At 43.2% G+C, this 21366-nt stretch overlaps 1 protein-coding gene across 2 annotated transcripts in view; it reads left to right on the top strand.

Annotated features, from left to right (window-relative positions):
• The window catches only part of LOC139685567 (uncharacterized), a 345402-nt gene that overhangs the window by 170677 nt on the left and 153359 nt on the right, over positions 1-21366 (top strand). For both annotated transcript variants that reach the window (XM_071582515.1, XM_071582514.1), the window contains exon 3: positions 6957-10941. In XM_071582515.1, the coding sequence (XP_071438616.1) occupies positions 7972-10941 (2970 nt within the window). In that variant the 5' untranslated portion in view covers positions 6957-7971. The remainder of the gene's footprint in view (positions 1-6956; positions 10942-21366) is intronic.

The raw sequence follows: 21366 nt of genomic DNA, 5'->3' as shown, positions 1-21366 counted from the left end.
TATCTGCAGGAGCTCAAGTTCATCTGACTAGTAGCTCGTAATTGGAGTCTATTGGAGACACTAGGCGGCGTTACTGTTTTTTGCAAACTGGAAACCTTGGGGCTGGGGCGTTCGAGGAATTAGAGGCCGAAGACGCGGTTACCCTCCCTCTTCGAGTTACGCCATTTTTTTACAAGCAAGACGCATACAAGTTCGGCTATCATATTTCCGGCCGCCCTAGAGATGTCCATCAGAGAATTATTTTTTTTCCTTGGGCGCCTGCAAACACTCAAACCAATGGCTCTCAGTCCTCACCTTATCAGTCAAACCAGTATCATCAATATTTTCATCAAATACCAGTGAATATTTCTCTTGAAAATATATAATTTCATTATAACTGCTCTTGGAGTACTGAATAGGTTCTCAGGAGCCATGCGCGGATAATTATCCCAATAAATTAATGGAAAACACTCAAATTTAATATTATTGTTACCTATCGTAACGACTTTATTACTTAATTTTAGAAATCATAAATGCACTTGATACGAATCATGCAAGAGTGAATACAATAATTTCCTAGTCCTTCGGCTTCATGGGAGTTGTTAATTAAACCGCAGCAATGAACTAAAAATGTGTGTTTGGCAGGAGAAGGTACCCTTCATCTCATATTGCAAATTTAAGCATCTAGGCATGGCGCCACCTCTGCACATTTCCGCAATTTGATGATACTCGGAAGCTGTGCTCAGCTTTATTGGAGGGCATCTGAAGGCATCACTGGCGCTCATACCCAGGGACAAAGAGTCAGTGCTCGATAAGGTTCAACCAAAAGGTTACCAAACCTCTTAACAATTATCTAGTTTGAAAAGTTTCGATTTTATAAGTTGTTATACCCATTTAATTTTCTATATACTCCCCAATAATTACATCAATTGCTAACCCAAAACTAATGCATGATTGACGCGACTAAATTACGCGTGAACATTTAAAATATGAGCATAATTCAAATTTTTGCCTTAAAAATTTATTTAAAAATAATGTCTTTAAAAAAGTATATGACAATTCTTCGGATGGATACGTTTCACTGCCTCAATTGAAACCAAAAAATTATGGTGATAAAATGCCTAAATTGCAAAACTCCCGAAAAATCCTATGCCAATTTAATTTTTACTGTATAATTTTCCTAAATGACTCATTTACACATCGATTCGCCCGTCATTTCATTTATAGTTCATTTTTAAAATTTCAAATATGCACATTAAATTTACTTTAAATCGCAGATATACTATGTCCAATTTTTACTCATGATATTTGACGACATAAATAATAGTCTCAACAACAGAGACTAAATGCAACGTCAAATTCAAACATTAACATAGAACGACAAAAAGAAATAGAGCATGTAATAAATAAATATTCATTTCTTCGGCCATTACTATACTAAATTACGTAAAGTTAGCATTATGGCAAAAACTCTATGAGAAGTAATTCATCAACGATACAATCATAAAGAAAGCGGAGAGAATTGGTGACGGGGACATAAAATCTTAAAGAAATTTTTAGAAAAGACTTGGAGCGTTGCTCTCCTTCTGGACTTCATTTTTGTGGGAAGAAGATGGACGTAACCTGAAAAATTTTGAGATATCAGAACGGGGAAGGATGAAAGAATATTTTGGATGGAAAGGAAGACAAACGGATGAGAGGTAAGCATGCTAGGGGAAGAAAAGAAGTTGCTAGAGAAAATACGAAGGCTGGGACAAGTCGGCATGTGAGATATTAAAGGTAACTGGTGCTGAAGGCCGTGATGGAAGGGAGAATGCTGGGAGTGAGCGAAGCAGCGGTAGGAAGAGAAGAGATGTTTTAGACAGCATGAAGAGAGCTAATAGGCGGTGGAGGGAAATGGAGGTGAAGAGTGATTCATTGTGACGCAAATATATGTATATTGTGCAGAGATTTAGGAGTTCTTTGAAAACACCTGACTTAAGCTAATAAAATGTAGATTTCATCCAAATACTTATTTCTCTTTTTCGGGTATTAACGACAGTAAAATTTTCAAAGATATTGTAAACTTGCAACTACTTCTTAAATCTGCCTCTTTCTACGTAATGGTTTATTATTTCAATGTTTACTGTTGAGGTACAATATTTATTTACTTCATAAGTCCAATGTGATTATTTTTAATTGATTAACTAATTACGAAATGTTACAATTTAAAAGTTCTCGTCAGACGGCATACAATTTGGTGCCCATGAAATATAGATCATATGATAAAAAATGTATCAATCATCAAAACCACAGTAATCGAACTAAAGTTTGTTTGGATGGGTGAAGATAGAGCTCACCTAACACTAAGCCTAATGGCATATGAAATTTATATATTTCCCTGGAAGATATGGTACCCGAATAATCACACAGATTCGGCGAAGCTAATGTCGCCCTGGGACATCACCCGAGATCGAACCCGGACCCTGCACTCTGGTCACTGGACAACCACGTTCTTATGGTTTTACGGAATTCCCCCATCCTTTTTATAATGGCAGCCTTAACAGAATAAAACAATTCTCACGAATAACATGATTTACTTCAGAATTTCTCTATCAAAAATGTCTTATTTTTTATACTTTTTCGATTATTTTACATAATTTTCACGTAAATATTGACAAAAATCCCTCCCCGGACTACAACCTTGACGTGGTGGAAGGGCTTGTGCATTCCGATGACCCCTGGAGCTGTGCTGGCGGGAGAAATAATAATTGCTCCTGGTAGGGTCACCCATGCCAGATAGGTCGAAGGTTAAGAGCCAGGCGAAAGGAAGTCCACGCAGCGCCTGTTCCTCAGTGAGGCGGCTGCAATGGCGTCTGACCCCAGTGGGGCGGCCAATAGGCGATGGTGTCACGTTAAAAAAACTATTGAGGAAGGCAACGGGAAACCACCTCAATTATCATTCCCAATATTTAAATGATGGACAATCCCACAAAGCCATTGCAAGGGAAAACCAGCAGCAGTAAGACAGAAGACGCAGGAGAAGAAGACCAAATTAATTAGAATAGGAACGTGGAACGTTAGGACAATGATGAGGACAGGGAAATTGGAGAATGTTAATTGAGAGATGGAAAGGGGAAATATAGATATTATGGGTCTATGCGAGGTGAGACAGAGGATAGCGGGGATTACTGGAGTGTTAATTACAGAATAATATGATGCGGGGGGAAGAGAGCCAACGAGGGGTTGCCATAGTATTAAATGAAGAGGTAGGAAGAAGCGTAGTCACCATAGAGCAGGTAACGGATAGATTATTACCAGAAGAGATAGAAGCAGAACCGACGAACTTGGTTATTATTCAGGTATACATGCCACCGAGCAACCATAAGGAAGAAGAGGTCGATAGGATAAACGTTCAGTTAGAGGACATGATCGCGTGTGTTCCCACAGGGAAACATTTGATAGTAATTTGGGAATGAATGCGACGGTAGACGAAGGAAGAGATGGTGATGAGGTGGGCAACTACGGCTTAGGCACGAGGAATGACCGCGGGGAGAAAGCAGTTGACTTCTGCAGGAGACAGGGGTTAGTATTCACCAACACTTGGTTTAGACACCACAAAAGACGCAGGTATACATGGAAAATGCCAGGTGACTCAGGATGATATCAGCTAGATTATATCCTGGTTAGACACAGGTTTAGGAACAGTGTGATAAATTTGCACAGCTTCCCGGGAGCGGATGCGGACTCAGATCACAATTTAGTTGTTATGAAATGTAGCGTCTGTTTCAAAAAGATAAGGCAGGGGCGGCGAGTTAGAAAATGGAATGCAGAGGCATTAAATGGTTTTAAAAGGAAGGAATACAAACAGGCGGTAGAGGAAATCATGGAGGATGGTAAAGAGCTAAGTACTATCGAAGGAAAATGGGAAAGTAGAAAGAAAGGGTTGTCTAAAGCCGCAAAAGACACTATTGGAGCCGTTAACGCTAAAAGGACTAGGAAACCATGGATCACGGATGAGAGTATTACAAAGATGGATGAGTGGCGAAAATCAAAGAATGTAAATACAGAATTAGGCAAAATGAAGTACAAAGAATCAAACAATAAATTGAGGCGGGCAACAAATAAAGCAAAAGAAGCATGGTGGAAGACGCAGTGCGAGGATATGGAAAGTCTGCAGAGGAAGGGTGAAATCGGTGCGCTGTACAGCAAAGTTAAATCGTTATCGGGAAGCAAGAAAGGAAGAGCTATGCTAACAGTTAGAGATAAGGCAGGTAAGGTAATAGTTGACACAGGAAAGATCCAAGAGAGATGGAAGGAATATATAGAAGAACTGTATAGTTAAGAGCTTAGACCAACAAAGTTAGACATTGAAAAGGAACATGACGTAAAGGAGGATAGCTTAGGTCCAGGCATGGACGACGATGAGATAGATAAGCCTTTAAGGGAGATGAAACTAAATAAGGCCGTGGGGGTGGATAACATTCCCACGGAACTATTGAAATGCTTATGAAAATGTGGGAGGAAGAGGCTATATGGGCTGATTCGGAGTATATATGAGGAAGGAATCTGGCCGGAAGACTTTGTGAGATCAGTTTTAGTTCCTATTCCGAAAAAGGTAAAGGATACATCATGTGAGGACTGCAGGACTATAAGTTTGATATCCCACGCAGCTAAAGTTGTTCTCAGGATCATAAACAAAAGGATGGAGAGTAGGGCAAACGATTACCTAGGGGATGATCAGTTCGGGTTTAGGAAGGGGAGAGGTACGCATGATGCCATTGCAGTAATGAGATTATTAATTGAAAGGAATATAGAGCACAACCAGGAGGTATTTGCCTGTTTCGTAGATTTCGAAAAAGCAATTGATGGAGTGAATTGGGAAAAACTAATGAGTATATTGCAGAAAATAGGAATAGATTGGTGGGACTGGAGGCTACTCCGCAACCTCTTCATGTCTCAGACTGCTCAGGTGCGAGTGGGGAACGGGGAGTCCGGATGGGCAGTGTTAGGAAGAGGTGAAAGGCAGGGTTGCCCATTATCACCGTTGCTGTTCAACCTGTATGCAGAGGAAATGATTAAAGAGGCATGGGAAGAACTGGAGGTAGGGATGAAAGTGAGCGGGGAATTTGTAAAATCAGTTAGGTTTGCTGATATCCAAGCTTTAGGTTGTCAGTCAGCCAAGGGGTTGCAAGCATTGCTGAGTGAATTGGAAATACGATGTGACAGGTATGGGATGAGAATCAATATTAGTAAAACAAAGGTTATGCGATTTTCTAGAAAGAAAAAGGCTAAGCTAAACATTAAAATAGGAGGGCAAAACTGGAGCAGGTAGAACATTTTACTTATCTCGGAAGTATTTTGGACCATCACGGTCAAAGTAGTAGGGAGGTAAGGAGAAGCATTGCGCTAGGCAAAGAGGCCTTCACTAGGAGTGAGTTGATGACGGGGACGTTGAGTAATGATGTTAAGAAAAGACTCGTAAGAACTTTGATATGGAGCGTAGCTATGTACGGTGCGGAAACGTGGTCGTTGAAGCAGGAGGATAGACGTAGACTGGAGGCTTTTGAATTGTGGGTTTGGAGAAGAATGGAGAAGGTGAAATGGACAGAGAAGAAATCAAATGAGGAAGTACTTGGTATTGTGGGCGGGGGCAGGGGTTTGTTGGGAGGAATCCTATGGAGGCAGGAAAAGTGGATGAAGGGGTTATTGACCGGCAGTGGGATGTTGAAGACTGTAATAGAGGGGAGAATGTTAGGCAAACGAAGAAAGGGAAGGAGCCGGATGGGGATGTTGGACGGGATGAAGGGAAGGAGAAATACTCAGCGATGAAGAGGGGTCTGATATAGAGTAGGATACTGGATATTGTATTTTGTTAGGAATCATAAAATATTAATTTAGTAGCTATGGCCACCCAAAAATCTACCTTAACCGGTATATTACCTAATAATAATAGTAAATTGACGAAAATATTATTTAAAAGATTCACTAATAGTTCTAATGAATACGTTATTTATTGTAAAACATGGTGTTTTTTGTCAATCATGGTAACGTTTCGCGACTTCATTCCTGGCACCTTGAAGTTTACTCTTATTTAGTAGTTTTTCGTAAAATGAATCTCATTTGGGATACTCATGACAATGGTATTAAGTTTTGGTGAACCAATACCAGTGTCTCAAAACTACCGCGAAGAGTGAAAAATGCAGAGATTTCCACGCGTGGGAATGACACAGAGATGCTGATATCACTAATGGTAACATTATTGGTTGGTATATTAAATGCTCAATATCTTTCGCGTATTAAATGTCCGGAAGGGTAGATCTCTTGCCCTACTCAGTTCTGGCTCCCTTTATTAAGAATCGATGATGGTCCGACCAATAGATAACATTTTAGACACTCTTCCAATTTTTAACGTTTTATCAAAACAAATACTTCCCGCGAACACTGTAAACAAAAAATCGAATAAACGGAACTGCAACCGTAATCATTAGTGTTAAATGATTTTATATCCAGGGCATAAAATGTAATTTTATGCACGGTGCCGTAGACCCCTTTGTGCTGTATTATAAAAGCTTCCTCGTCAAAATAATGGAAGATACCCTTCGCACATCGTGAAATAAAAAGAATGTTAGCGATAGTATCCTTATCCGTACCATTCCTTTCCTCGCCTCTACCCTCCTCCGCTGTCGCTCCTTCCTCCTCCAAGCACCCCTTTCCTTCTCCTCTCTCCCTCGGCATATCCTACACAAGACCCCCACCTCCGCACGACCTCCACACCACCCTTCGGCTCTCTCGATCGACTTCTTCCCCTCTCTCCCCCTCCTTCCCCATCTCCCGACCCTCCACACGATGCGTGCCCATGCGATCCCCTCCCCGAACACCCCCGAAACACCCCGAATCCCCTTCTCCACCACCACTCTCCTCCCTCCACTCCCGGATCGCCCCTTTTGAGCGTCCTAATCTTTTTTTTCTCTCTCCCTCTCTCTTTCTCCTGCCAGATCTCCCAGGTAGCTCTCTCCATGTAAGGCGAGCAAGCGAGGCAGACTACGGCGGGATCGTGACGTCACCAGCCTGCTCTCTCTCTCTGTCTTCCCCCATCCATCCCTCCCCTCCCTCGGACCGTCTTTGTAGAGGAGTGGTGTGGAGGAGGAGGCTGGTGCTTGCAGCCGCCTGCAACTGCGCATCCGCGCGCCAGGAAAGGGAAAAACGCAAATAAAGAGTAGGGGGAGGATCGAGTGCGGAAAAAATCCGAAGGACAGGGAGGTGGGGTTGAGGGGGAGTAGGATTTGGAGTTGAAGGGGAAAAGGGGCGAACGAGGAGGAAGTGTGCATTCGATCGCTGGTACTTGGTTTTTTTGGCGGCGCCTGCGTGTGTGTTTGTGTGCTTTCGCGTGTGGCAATGTGTGCGTGTATGCGATAGGAGGAGCGGGGAGAGAAGGCGGGGGTGTGAGTCGGCCCGGAATGGGAGGAGAGAGGAGGGGAGAAGAATAGTTACGTGACCACGGCGAGACAACATAAGGGAGTTGAAGAGATATTGCGTCCTCACGTGGAGGAATTTCCAAGAAGTTCGCAAGTGAGGCGAAAAGGGTACGGAAAAGGGATAAAAAGAAAAGACCCCGAGCCAGCAGACACACGCGAATTAAGTGGGTGCGTAACTCGCCAGTCGGGTTTTTTTCTGGAATCACGAGGAGGATAACAGGGGGGAGGGAGGGAGAAGGGTGGAAGAAAGTCATCATCCTCTCACGATCGAGACATAAAACAACCCCTGAAAACGAGAAGCTTCGTGCAGTTATCCCCTCCTCCCTTTAGAATCCCAGCCTTGAGACCCTAAAGACACATCTGAAAAAGACTGCATTTTTCATTGGAATAACAAAAGTATTTTTACCCTTCCACGCGAGAGGGAGGATTGGTGCGCGATGAGGAAATAGCGAACGGGAAGCGTAGTCATGACCATGGAGACCCTTGTGCCGTCATTTTAAGGGTTTCCCGCGGGAGAAATGCCCGGGGCTGCAGGATGCACAACCCTCCGAGCAGCGCTGCCATTCCAAGCAGCAGTAGACTCCTCGTCGGCCGACGCCCGCCCCTCCCCCTGCTCCGTAGATCCTCTTCCCTCCGCTCCCGACGCTCCGTGACGTCCACTGGATCATCCTCCTCCGCCACCGTCGCCACAACAGCCAGCGGCAGCAAGCGAGTGTCCTTCCACCGGGACGTTAGGGTCAAGCGGATCCCTTCCTACCTGGGCGAAAGGGGCAGATTCGGGAGCGGCTCCTTCAAGCGGAGGCACCGACCCGCCCCCTCACCACCCCCTGACCCCTCCGCCGGTCTCGTCCGACGTCTGGATCCACCGCACTCTCGCCAGGCATTGGCCAAGGAGGCGAGGAAAGTTTTGCGCGAGGCCGACAGGGTCACCTGCACGACCCTCCCCTTACCGAAGGGTGGAGGAGGAGGCGGAGGAGCGGCGGGAGGGGGCGGCGGTGGCAAGGCCGCGATTCCCCTACTCCTACTCAACCGACGGAAACACCGGCGCGCCCAGCCTCCCCCCCGACTCCTCATATCCCCTCCCCTCCCGCCGCAATCCTCCGTCGACGGGGCTCCACTCCCCGCCGTGGTGACGTTCAGCAGCGAGGAGGGTGGAGGGGCGAGCACGACCGACTACTCCTCCCTCGAGAGGCCGCCGAGGGAACGGCGAAAGAAGAAAGCTCTCTCCCCGATCATAGAGGCTACGACTCCCGTGATAGCAGGGCCAGCCTCCGGAGGAGGTGGAGATTATTTCAGCGCGCGGTCCAACGGCGGTGAGAGTCGCAGCATCCCGAAGGACTCGGCGGCGAGGGAGGACGGTGGAGCCAGCGGGGATTCGTTGCTCCGCAGCAGCGATCGGGCGGAGAGCAGCTTGGACTCCTTGACCAAGGAGGACTACGGGGGGGAGGTGGGGGAGGAGACTTCGACGCGCGGCGTGGTGACTTTAACGGCTGACAAGATGGTGCACAGTAGTCAAATGCCCGCCGACCGCCCGCCGCTCACGCGGGGCACGGTCACGGGACTGGCGCAGCAGCTTAGCATCACTAGGCGACCCAAGGGCCCCCCTCCGGTGGTGGGGAGGGGTTACGCTACCACACTCATGGACGCATATGGTACCGACGACTATATTGTGAATCACAACAACAACCGGCCCTTCTCTTATACGGACCCGAGCAATGTGCAGACCTCTTTAGCCAAGTCGGCCGCCCATCCGAGGAACGGGGTTGACTCGGACGGAATAGGCGGCCTCGATCAGCGAATCCCACGCGGAGGGAAGGAGGTAATCTACGCGCAGGTGGTGGTCAGTGGGCGGGATGGTGGCGGAGGAGGTGAAGGGGGTGGGCCGTCCTCGAGAACCGGGGGCGGCGGAGTTAAGAGAACTGTCCACACCTCAGTGTTGAATCACCAGCGAGTGGAGAAGGTGCCAGTCGTGGTTGCCGCAGAGGGTGCAGGAAGGATTTACACGCGGCCCAAGGGGAGGAAACGTCTCGGTTCGGAAGGCGAGGAAGAAGAAGAAGAGGAGGAATACGAGGAGGAGAAGACGAAAGCCGCGGGGGAGGAGGAGGAGGAGGACGAGGGAATCGCTGGGGACATGATGAGGATTGGCGGTGGGGGTGGAGTGGGGGCGGGAGGAGTGACGTCCACCTCATATTACACCCATCACCACCGGAGTACTTCCTCCAGAGCAGCCGACTCCGGGAAAGTGGATTACGACGGTGACTACAGGACTCGCCGCCATGGAAAGTTGATTCAAAAGGCTTCCGACCCCAGGAGAATCGAGAATTACAAGAGGTTTGACGAAGACGATGAAGACGACGCCGTAGACCGCACTTATCGCCGGGGCAGCCTCGACTACGGCCTTAACAAGGCGGAGTTTAACAAAGGGCTTGGTTACAACAGAAAGGACCTTTTCGATTCAGGCATTGAAAATGATTCTGGTGTGGGTGGCTCTGGGAGGAGGAGGCCCAAAACTGGAGGAAAAATGACTGTGGGCGAGGGAGTGACCGCAAAAATTGTGATGAATGGAGGGCCGAACCTCCGCTCTGCGCAGATTGGTGGAAGCTGTAACAACATCTCGCGTGTTACGATTACAAACGATAATCCGGGAATTAGTGGTTCAAAAGATCGCTTCTTTTACTATGGTGCCAGTCCAGAGGACAGCATGGCCCTTCAGGATAAGCGCAGGGGGAGTGGTTCCACTACAACCACAGTCACCAACAACAAAGGTGGCAATGTGAGTTCCTCCTCCATGGCCTCCACCCGTCTGGTGCGCGCTGCAGATAAACGAAGAGACGCGGATCTTCCGACTTCCTCAGTTTTAATACGCCACTGGGCACCCTCGTCGGACGACAAGCACAGCGGCCACGACCAACAGTTGATCGTTGAGGAATCAAAGGTGCAAGAGAGCTACTACCATAGGGAGCGTCGACGGAGGAGACGGCGAACCTCGGAGGGGTACGAAGAGGAAGAAGAGGAGGAAGTAGAAGAAAGAAATGGACACCCGCAGGACGGTGATGAAAGCCACTTCAGGCGTCCTAGAAGTGGGAAAGAAAAAGGGAAAGGGCGCCTGGAAGACCTGGAGGAGGAAGAACAGAGGGTGAACGGCAAAGGAGGTGGTAGTCACTCAGACATCGATGAATGTGACGACCGTAACAACAACACAACAGTTACAAGCAGCAGTAGGCGTTACCAGAAGAAAGGGGAAGCTACGCTTAAGAAAAAGGACACATCAGCTCTCATTGAGGAGGAAGATCAATACGCTGTGGATAAGAAAGGAAAAGGAAAGAAGGGAGAGAAAGAGGGAGAGGAGAAGAAGAAAAGAGGGTTTAGGAATCTATTCTCCAGAAAGAGTGGTGTTAAGGAGACTACGGAGGAGAAGGGTGGCGTTACCAGTGACTACAACAAGTCTACGTACGACAGGAGGAAGGACCGCACAGACGGATATGCATCAGCGGAGGAGAGAAGGGTGAGTAAAACTATTCGTTTTAATAATTTATGGTAAATGTGTTGGAGATGACTTTTAGGTGCCTCAATGACTTCAGTTATATCGCATCGTCTAACTTCAAATCATAGGGGAAACAACATTCATATTCTTGACAGAATTGGAAGCCTGGAACTTAAAGTTACCAGGGCTGGTGTTACAGATTTTAGTGGACCAGCAATAAATATATAATATTATATATATATATATATATATATATATATATATATATATATATATATATATATATATATATACATAATATTAACCACTCGGAGTTACTTAAATTATAATTTTCATTTTTGATCCAGAAAGTGATCTTGAGTTCGGATAAAATTCTTGAGCTCTTTGGACCAAATATTTCAAAATCAAGCATCTATTGCTCAAAGTAAAGTATTTTTTCTCTAAAATCTAGTTAAGCAAAGATATGAACTATGATGCTAATATTGGAATTTCATCTTTGTTAGTTATTGCAAGTGAAGCAGCAAGAGCGCGGAGCTCATGTCTACCATGCGCCCATTTATGTAATCGGGCCACATAAATATAATGGATGAGTTGTCAGTTCATCGAAATATTATAAGTATTGATTATTTTTGCCAAATTACAATTTTTTTTTGACAAAACAATTTCGAAATCCATACAGGTAGATTAAACTTATAAAAATCTCAAATATTCCTGCAAATAGAAACAGTTATTATCGCGTTAATGTATGATTGAGTCCGACTGCGTTAAAGACACTTTTTTTTACTCGACAATTTCATGTTTATACGTAAACGGCATTGCGATTTTGCAACGGATTTGTCGATCTTATCCCATTATATTCAATGGATCGACTACGAGAACAAAATGCATAAGTGTTTCAAAATATTTTATTTTTAATAACTGTGATAAATAATTTTGTTATATCGAAGCACCTTTGGTCGAAGGCAATAAATAACGATACAAATTAGAGTTCTGCCATTAAATTATACGGAAAATGCGTGACTTGTACTAAAATATTTATCAGAAGTAACTAAAAATATATTTATTTCAGCTTTAATAATATTATTTCGTAAGCCATTGATTTATGGGTTGTGTTCCCGTTACACAAGCTTCTAGAACTAAAGAGGGCATTGATCCTCATGTGTTCTAAAAATATGATGATTAAGGCGAATTCTTGTAGTCAGAACGGAAATAGTTCTTAATTAACGGAAAAGAACAAAAATTCTTGTGTTTTAAGATCCGAAGTAAATCCTGGTGTCGGATTACCTCAAGGTGTGAGAAAAAATTGATCGTAATTTGTTTAAGGCAAAGTTTCTTAGGTGGAATTCCATGTTGCTTGTTGATATTGAGATATTTGCGGGAGACATCCCGGGAAAGGCGGCCCTCATCTTTCAGAATCGAAGTTCATTGTTACGTTTTGTGAAGCGCTATCAAGGAAATTGCAAGGCTTTAAAACAACCCGGGCAAAAGTTCTTAATTTGGGTTGTCAATGAATATTTTTATGGTAACATAAAGGATAACGGCAAAGCTTCCGATTGAAATTATATTATTAGTCATACCGGACGAGTTTGTGTCCGTCCAGCTCAAGTTAAATGTTCGGGGATTCTAAGACAAATCTGCGGCATAAGGCCTACGGAATACATCGCATATTGCTTCGGATTTTAATCCAATGTGATGAGTTAAAGAGGTCTTCGCATTTCGTAAAAAATGTTCAAATCAGTATTTACCCCTCGTTAGTGATTAATTTACTGTAGCAATTGGCTTATTTACTTTCCAGTTATTTCATCGCAAATGTATAATTACAAGTATTAATGCAATTTCACAGCCAATAAAGTTACTGAAAGTGGTATATAAAATCTGGTATTTCCATGAGTACATTCAGAGCTCTTTATGCATCCATCTTGAAAAACATCCACCAATAATTCTTTGTATTTCACTTACTTCATCTGAAAAAGTTGACATGCAAGCATCTTTCTTGTGCATGTTGTTCTCTGCCATACGTATCATTCATATAAGGGGCGGCGCGCGATAGAGAGGGACATCCGGGAGGGGGAGCGGACGAAGAATTTTCACCCAAGATTTCGCCTCGAGAAATGCGGATGGTGTTTTTTTCGCCGTGAATCAATAGGAGCTGAAAAGATTTTCAAGGATGGGTAGGTGGAGAAACAGCCCATAACCGTTTAGCATACCTGAACGAGCCTGACAAACAGCCGGAATGGAAGCATGAAATAACTACATAGCTTTAAAAAATATCAACCCACTCTACGCAATCGATACTTTGTTCTGGTCTCTTTAGAAATAGTGTTTGTATTCGCACGCCCTCTTGATTTGACGAGGAAATTGGCCGAACTGTGAATTGAAACTGAAGCATTATGATGGGATCAAGTGAGGCAGGAAGGAAGCGCACATTTCAACGAATGACGTGCAAGTAAATATGTACCTATGCGGGCAGATCACACTTCTCAAAATCGGAATGATCGTGTTCAGCGAAACAGAAGAACGAAGAAAAGAAAAAGGGAAAACTCAATTGATTGCGATTCTTGAAAAGGAATCTTATGCAACAACTGGTTGAGGTTTATTCGCGACGACGACTTTATAGAGAAGTGATCGCAGGGAAAAAATGGTGACGCGACCGAAGTAGAGAATGAGAGCGTTCGTGCATTTAGGGGAATGGCTGCAGCATGATTTGCCATTACTTGCGGAGATTGCAAAATTTAAATAGCTACATTTGCCCTCTATCCGACAGATTAATTGCAGGGCATATTTTTGAACGTAGAATCGCAGAAATGTTTTTGACTCTCCACGGAGCAAAAGACTACTCTCATTGCCAGGACACATTAGTAGTAGGCAATTGGGAAATTGAAATGTGTCTACAGACCCGTTGAGTATTATGAAAATATCAGCATTAAACTAATGGATTAGATAGACATTCTTTTGGTAATCTATATCATTAAGTGTTAGCATGAATTGGCTATGAAGTTACATTACGTTTTCTCCATTCCACACGCATTGTCATTCTTAGCCATATTCCTGTACTTGAGCCACTTCGAAAGCATATATAATTACCATCAGAGGTATATTAGCAGTGTGAATCTTGGTTTTATTATTTCCCGATAGTTTTAACTAAATTCCACACGATAGAATGCGAAACTAATTGATAAAACGATTTTTTAAGAGGGAGACTGTTTTGACTTTTGTGAGGGTATCAGATTAAGAACGTGAGAGGTATTCATTAGATCAATTTGGAATTAAGAATGTTCTCCCTTCAGAAACCTAACGAATATGACAGGATAACGTAAGTAAGTATGGTGATGCACGTAATTCAGATTCACTTATTTAGAGCTAATGCTGCATTTAGTTGTTTGTGAACAGCTGTTTTCTCTGACAATTGGTGATAAATAAAAAATCGCGGCAGTTGGTTTTAAGTGTAATAGTAAAAGAAGCGGCGGTGTTTTTAGTACCATCATGTTTTATGAAAAGTTAGCTGTCCTATAGGTAGGCAAACATTTTTGGCAAGGGCTGGATTGACAGGCTCCGAAGCGCTCGCTGGCTACGTGCTCTTTTAATTAGCCTTCCATGACCGCATACATCTGTTGTAATAGAAGTTCAAAAAGGTATTATTTATTTGCCCATGGGCCTGACTAAAGCACCTCTGCAACCGTATGCAGACCCTATTCCACCTCTAACTGAACCTTGCCCTAAAATAGGGAATCTTTAGATTGCCGACACTAAAAAAACGACTGCTATGATTCATTCATTTTAGACAGCTTTCAACCAGAATATTATTCATAAATATTGACAAATGATGACTGAATTGACTCCTGTGATGTAGGGTTTATGTTCAACAAGAAATAAATGGCCTTACAGAAATGTAAAGTATTCAGGCCAGATTTTTTTATAGGATACGTGATACGATATACGAGCAGTTTACCAAACTACGCAAATGAATGGGAGCAGTTTTTCAACGTTTCACATATTTTTGAGAATATTTTGAAATGCATGGAACCGATACGTGTTGAAGTTAAGTTCATTATGCATAAAATAGTTATCACAATTAGTTATTTTGCTTCATGCCTAACTCAGCGCATCACTCGAACTTTTGTCCTACCTAGTCACTGTAGTGGACAACGCACCCGATTGCTAGCACAGAGGCCCAGGATTCGTCCGGCATCAGGAATAGATTTAGTGTATTCTCCGCAGGTTCAGCCAATTGAAAACAATCCAAAAGTCTCATTGCGGTCTCTAGGTCGTATCGCGGGCTGTCGGTGGTAAATTGTATACAATCGCCCACGTATCCCATTTAGTTAATATTATTTGTGTTGTCATTACAAAAGGACAAATAATGTAGAAGAACTTAATTGAGTGGGCATGCATTAATTTTCCGAAGGCGCTGAGAAGTAATTCAATACTGAACGGATAGGCGAGAGCAACCCTTTAAATGTCCCATTTTGTTTTGTGAAACTTAGCGATAGTTTGTTACGGATCTGATGGAATCATAAAACCGGGGTAGTGTTGAATAAATTTTTATGTGAAATTTGTGATAGTCTTCTTCTCTAACATTTCAAGATGAAACAATTCCACATTGTACAGTCTAAAAACGTTTTATTGTACCAACAACTCGTACTTACATATTTAAAAAAGCCTATCATATGCAACATGGCACCAAAAACTAGTGCCCAAGAGATCTCTAATTAGGAAAAACACCTTCTAAGAGAAGGGTCCCTCATGAGAAAGTACAAGGCCATCGGAGGTATCATCTATTTTTCTCCGTTTTCGGCCTTAATCCGGTGATCCATCATGCCGTAAATTCGAGCGAGACGTCCATTCCATGAATTTTCTTCAAATTTTCTGAGCCGTTTCTTTTTTTTCGTTGATGAGTTAAGTAGCGGCATTTTCATCCATCCACGACAAAAACATTTCCCTTCAAGTCGGCCGGCGGAGCAGCCGGGTGCTCTTCGACCGAGTCCCGCGGTGGAATTAAAATTCCCGTCAGCATGTCGAGCGGAAACATTCGCCGACGGTGAGGGCAAAGTGAAAGTGGATTACGACCTTCTTCTGGACGCGCGCACACCTCATAGCGACCGATAAAACACACCCGTTCTTCCAGTTCCAGAATCCCTCTCCATGAGCCAGCTAATGTGGGAAATCATCGAGCGTGAAGGCATACTGTTCGGGACTCACATCCGACCCATTGTCCCCAGGGCCGTGTTCGGTATTGTGCGTTAGAATATTCAGCAAACACACGCACACTATGCGGACAAAAATCAACGGCACTCACCATACATTGTCGTCTCTATTCGGAAACGCTAATTCATAATTCGCACGTCAACATCGGTGCATCGAATCGTTTGTCCATTTTGTACGAAGCATCATTGATATCCCTAAAGCTGTCTTGTTAAGTTATCAGATAAATTTGTTTACTTCACATACAAATTCCACTTTGAAAGTGAACTATGCTTCATAGGTCCTTGTGTAACCGTTAGATTAAAAATCGTCACCTTATGGTACCTGCGGTGTCTGGGGAGGAAAAAAAAAGCGCATGCACGTATGCGATCCCCAACATAGGCCCCAAATTGTAAAGAACTGACATATATATATATATATATATATATATATATATATATATATATATATATATATATATATATATATATCCCTAGAACGGTAACGGGGGTGAAAAAACACCGAAAAAGATTGAATCAAACCAAAACCGAAAAACGAAAAAATTATTCTTTCATCCGATAAACTTTGAAAAAAAATCTTGAATCACGTGATATTATTGAAGATTACAACAGTTAAAGTTTGATAACAAATATAAGCATTAAAATACAGTTACATGTTTAATTTATATATATATATATATATATATATATATATATATATATATATATATATATATATAAAATAAGAAATATAATCCGAAAAAACGTTTTATTAGCTTTTTACTGGAAAAACATATCTAATTATTTGCCATTGCTCAAGAGGAAGACCATTTTCAACCTAAAAAACTTTCTTTAATAACTGTGCATTACAACCAGTGTGGTTACGCTTGGCAATGTTACGCGTGGCAATCCTGATTCTAAGTTGCATTAGAATCAGGATTGACAACGGTGCGATTATAATTAGTGCATACACACCTGTATACACACATCGAGCTTCATCACAGGAAAAAACGATATTTTGTAACTTTCGAAAAGTTTAAACGCTAGGTGAGCTATCATTCCGAAACATCTCTAGCGTCTTGACCACGGAAGCAACAAGTTGAATAACAAGGAGTTTAAACGATCGAATGCAAGAGACTACGATAAGGTGTTTTCCCCAACAGGAAATGACACCATAGCCCTCAGGTATCCTTGCAAAACAGAAACTGCAAAGGAAAAAAAACCCGGCGACCCAATTATTCGGTTTTCTGTCCTCGAGCGTGAAAAGGTCGTACCGAAAAATCGAGCGGAGGCCGAGCGAGAAGGAAGTCCGTGAACCAAGCGACGACGGATTTCCCTTTCGACCGGCCACACGAGAGATGAGAAAAGTAGATTTAGCTTTTCTTCTTTTGTTTCGCCATGGAAAGAAACATTTCATGCGGCTTATCGTCGGCTCACAGAAGCTTAATGGACACGGTCCAAGGATTTCGATCGTACCTGACGTGTGTGAAGAGTATATTTATCGTTCATTTCTTTATCTAAGCGCGGATAATCCTCTCTGCGGATCGCTCTGATAGGCAAAACTGATCTTCCAGCGAAGCACCACTTTCTCCTCCTCAAGAAAGCTTCAAGTGTACGATGAGCTATCACGCGATCTCAATTCGGGGCGATTTAATCCTCAGCCTGCAATTTCTAGATTACTTTTTCTTCTCGTTTGACGCAAGATAAATCAACAATGATATTATGGAAACAAATTTCCTGCCCGTCCATTCATAGTGTCGAGCGCTGCTCCGGGTGACTAATCCTTGGTGGAAGGGTGGTAATACCACCATCGATCGGTGTGGGGTGTTCTCGATGCGAAATTCGCAGACGCCAGGGGAGGACAATGGAAGCAACTTTACATGTGGCCTCAGAAAATTATTAAGTGAGCTCGTTCATATAAATGCATTCCACACTCGACGGCATTCCTGCTTATTACCTGCCAAATCACTTTTTTCAATTTCTGCCCCATTCTTTTTTTTTAATTATTCATTGATAGGTCCTCGTGAAATATTTGAACCCATCTTAATAGCTGGTTTCTCAACAAACCTGGAAACGTTAATTTTTCTAGAGCGCTAAATTCTCGTTGATAATTTCCCTATGATCCTCAACGCTATGAATACTTGTCCTTTTAATAATGGAAAATAAAGTAATACTTATAGTCAAACAAAAACTTCGTAAATTATTATATATATATAATATATACATAATATATATATAATACATATAATATATATACATATATTATATTTTTTTTAAGTAATCTACCGGTTAAGGTAGGTTTTTGGACTGACACAACTACCAAACAAATATTTTATTACTCCTAACAAAACACAAAATCAATCATCCTACTCTATATCAGGTCCCTCTTCATCTCTGAGTACCTCCTTCCTCCCTTCATCCCGTCCAACAACCCTATCCTGTTCCTTCCCTTTCCTCTTTTGCCCAACATTCTACCCTCTATCACAGTCTTCAACATCCCACTGCCGGTCAACACCCCCTTCATCCACTTTTCCTGCCTCCATAGGATTGCTCCCAACAAACCCCTCTCTTCGCCCACCATACCAAGTACTTCCTCATTTGTTTTCTTCTCTGTCCATTTCACCTTCTCCATTCTTCTCCACACCCACATTTCAAAAGCCTCCAGTCTACGTCTATCCTCCTGCTTCAATGACCACGTTTCCGCGCCGTACATAGCAACGCTCCATATCAAAGTTTTTACGAGTCTTTTCTTAACATCCTTACTCAAAGTCCCCGTCATCAACTCCCTCCTCCTCGTGAAAGCCTCTATGCCTAGCGCAATTCTTCTCCTTACGTCCCTACTACTTTGACCGTGTTGGTCCAAAACACTACCGAGATACGTAAACTGTTCTACCTGCTCTAGTTTTTGCCCTCCTATTTTAATGTTAAGCTTGCCCTTTTTCTTTCTAGAAAATCGCATAACCTTTGTTTTATTAATGTTGATTCTCATCCCATACCTGTCGCACTGAATTTCCAATTCACTAAGCAATGCTTGCAGCCCCTTGGCTGACTGACAAACTAAAGCTTGGTCATCAGCAAACCTAACTGATTTTACGAATTCCCCGCCCACTTTCATTCCTACCTCGAGTTCTTCCCATGCCTCTTTGATCATTTCTTCTGCGTACAGGTTGAACAGCAACGGTGATAACGGGCAACCCTGCCTTACACCCCTTCCTAACACTGCCCATCCTGACTCCCCGTTTCCCACCCTCACCTGAGCAGTCTGAGACATGTACAGGTTGCGGATTAGCCTCCTTTCCCTCCAATCTATTCCTATTTTATGCAATATACTCATTAGTTTTTCCCAATTTACTCTATCAAACGCTTTTTCGAAATCTACGAAACAGGCAAATACCTCCTGGTTGTGTTCTATATTCCTCTCGATTAATAATCTCATTACTGCAATGGCATCACGCGTACCTCTCCCCTTCCTAAACCCAAACTGATCATCCCCTAAGTAATCATTTGCCCTACTCTCTATCCTTTTGTTTATGATCCTGAGAACAACCTTAGCTGCGTGGGATATCAAACTAATTGTCCTATAGTCCTCACATGACGTGGCCTTTACCTTTTTCGGAATAGGAACTAAAACTGATCTCACAAAGTCTTCCGGCCAGATTCCCTCCTCATAAATACTACGGATCAGCCCATATAGCCTCTTCCTCCCACATTTTCCCAAGCATTTCAAAAGTTCCACGGGAATGTTATCTACCCCCACGGCCTTATTTAGTTTCATCTCCCTTAATGCCCTTTCTATCTCATTGTCTAGTATGCCTGGACCTAAGCTATCTTCCTCTACGTCATGTTCCTTTTCAATGTCTAACTTTGTTGGTCTAAGCTCTTTACTATACAGGTCTTCTACATATTCCTTCCATCTCTCTTGGATCTTTCCTGCGTCAACTATTACCTTACCGGCCTTATCTCTAACTGCTATCGTTGATCTCCCTTTCTTACTTCCCGATAAAGATTTAACTATGCTGTAAAGCGCACCAATTTCCCCCTTCCTCTGCAGACTTTCCATATTCTCGCACTGCGTCTTCCACCATGCTTCCTTTGCTTTATTTGTTGCCCGCCTCAATTTATTGTTCAATTCTTTGTACTTCATTTTGCCTAATTCTGTATTTATATTCTTCCATTTTCGCCGCTCATCCATTTTTGTAATCATCTCATCCGTGATCCATGGTTTACGAGTCCTTTTAGCGTTAACGGTTCCAATAGTGTCTTTTGCCGCTTTAGACAACCCTTTTTTGATACATTCCCATTTTTCTTCAATAGTACTTAGCTCTTTACCGTCCTCCATGATTTTCTCTACCGCCTGTTTGTATTCCTTTCTTTTCAACCCATTTAATGCTTCTACATTCCATTTTCTAACTCGCCACCCCTGCCTTATCTTTTTAAAACGTACGCTACATTTCATAACAACTAAATTGTGGTCTGAGTCCGCATCCGCTCCCGGGAAGCTGTGGGAATTTATCACACTGTTCCTAAACCTGTGTCTAACCAGGATATAATCTAGCTGATATCTTCCCGAGTCACCTGGCATTTTCCATGTATACCTGCGTCTTTTGTGGTGTCTGAACCAAGTGTTGGTGATAACTAACCCCTGTCTCCTGCAGAACTCAACTGCTTTCTCCCCGCGGTCATTCCTCGTGCCTAAACCGTAGTCCCCCACCTCATCACCATCTCTTCCTTCGCCTACTGTCGCATTCCAATCCCCCATCACTATCAAATGTTTCCCTGCAGGAACACATGCAATCATGTCCTCTAACTGATCGTATATCCTATCGACCTCTTCTTCCTTATGGTTGCTCGGTGGCATGTATACCTGGATAATAACTAAGTTCGTCGGTTCTGCTTTTATCTCCACTAGTAGTATTCTATCCGTTACCTGCTCTATGTTGACTACGCTTCTTCCTACCTCTTCATTTAATACTATGGCGACCCCTCGTTGGCTCTCGTCCCCACCGCTGTATATTATTCTATACTTATCACTCCAGTAATCCCCGCTATCTTTCCATCTCACCTCGCATAGACCTAAAATATCTATATTTCCCCTTTCCATCTCTCGCTTAACATTCTCCAATTTCCCCGTCCTCATCATTGTCCTAACATTCCACGTTCCTATTCTAACTAATTTGGTCTTCTTCTCCTGCGTCTTCTGTCCTGCTGCTGCTGGTTTTCCCTTGCAAGGGTTTCGTGGGATGACGACCGCGGAAGCCTTGCCTCC

Source organism: Hetaerina americana, unplaced genomic scaffold, assembly GCF_022747635.1.
Source record: "Hetaerina americana unplaced genomic scaffold, ioHetAmer1.1.p SCAF_116, whole genome shotgun sequence".
Lineage (NCBI taxonomy): Eukaryota > Metazoa > Arthropoda > Insecta > Odonata > Calopterygidae > Hetaerina > Hetaerina americana.
The sequence above is the reverse complement of the archived record's forward strand: the minus strand, read 5'-3'. Positions and strand labels throughout refer to the sequence as shown.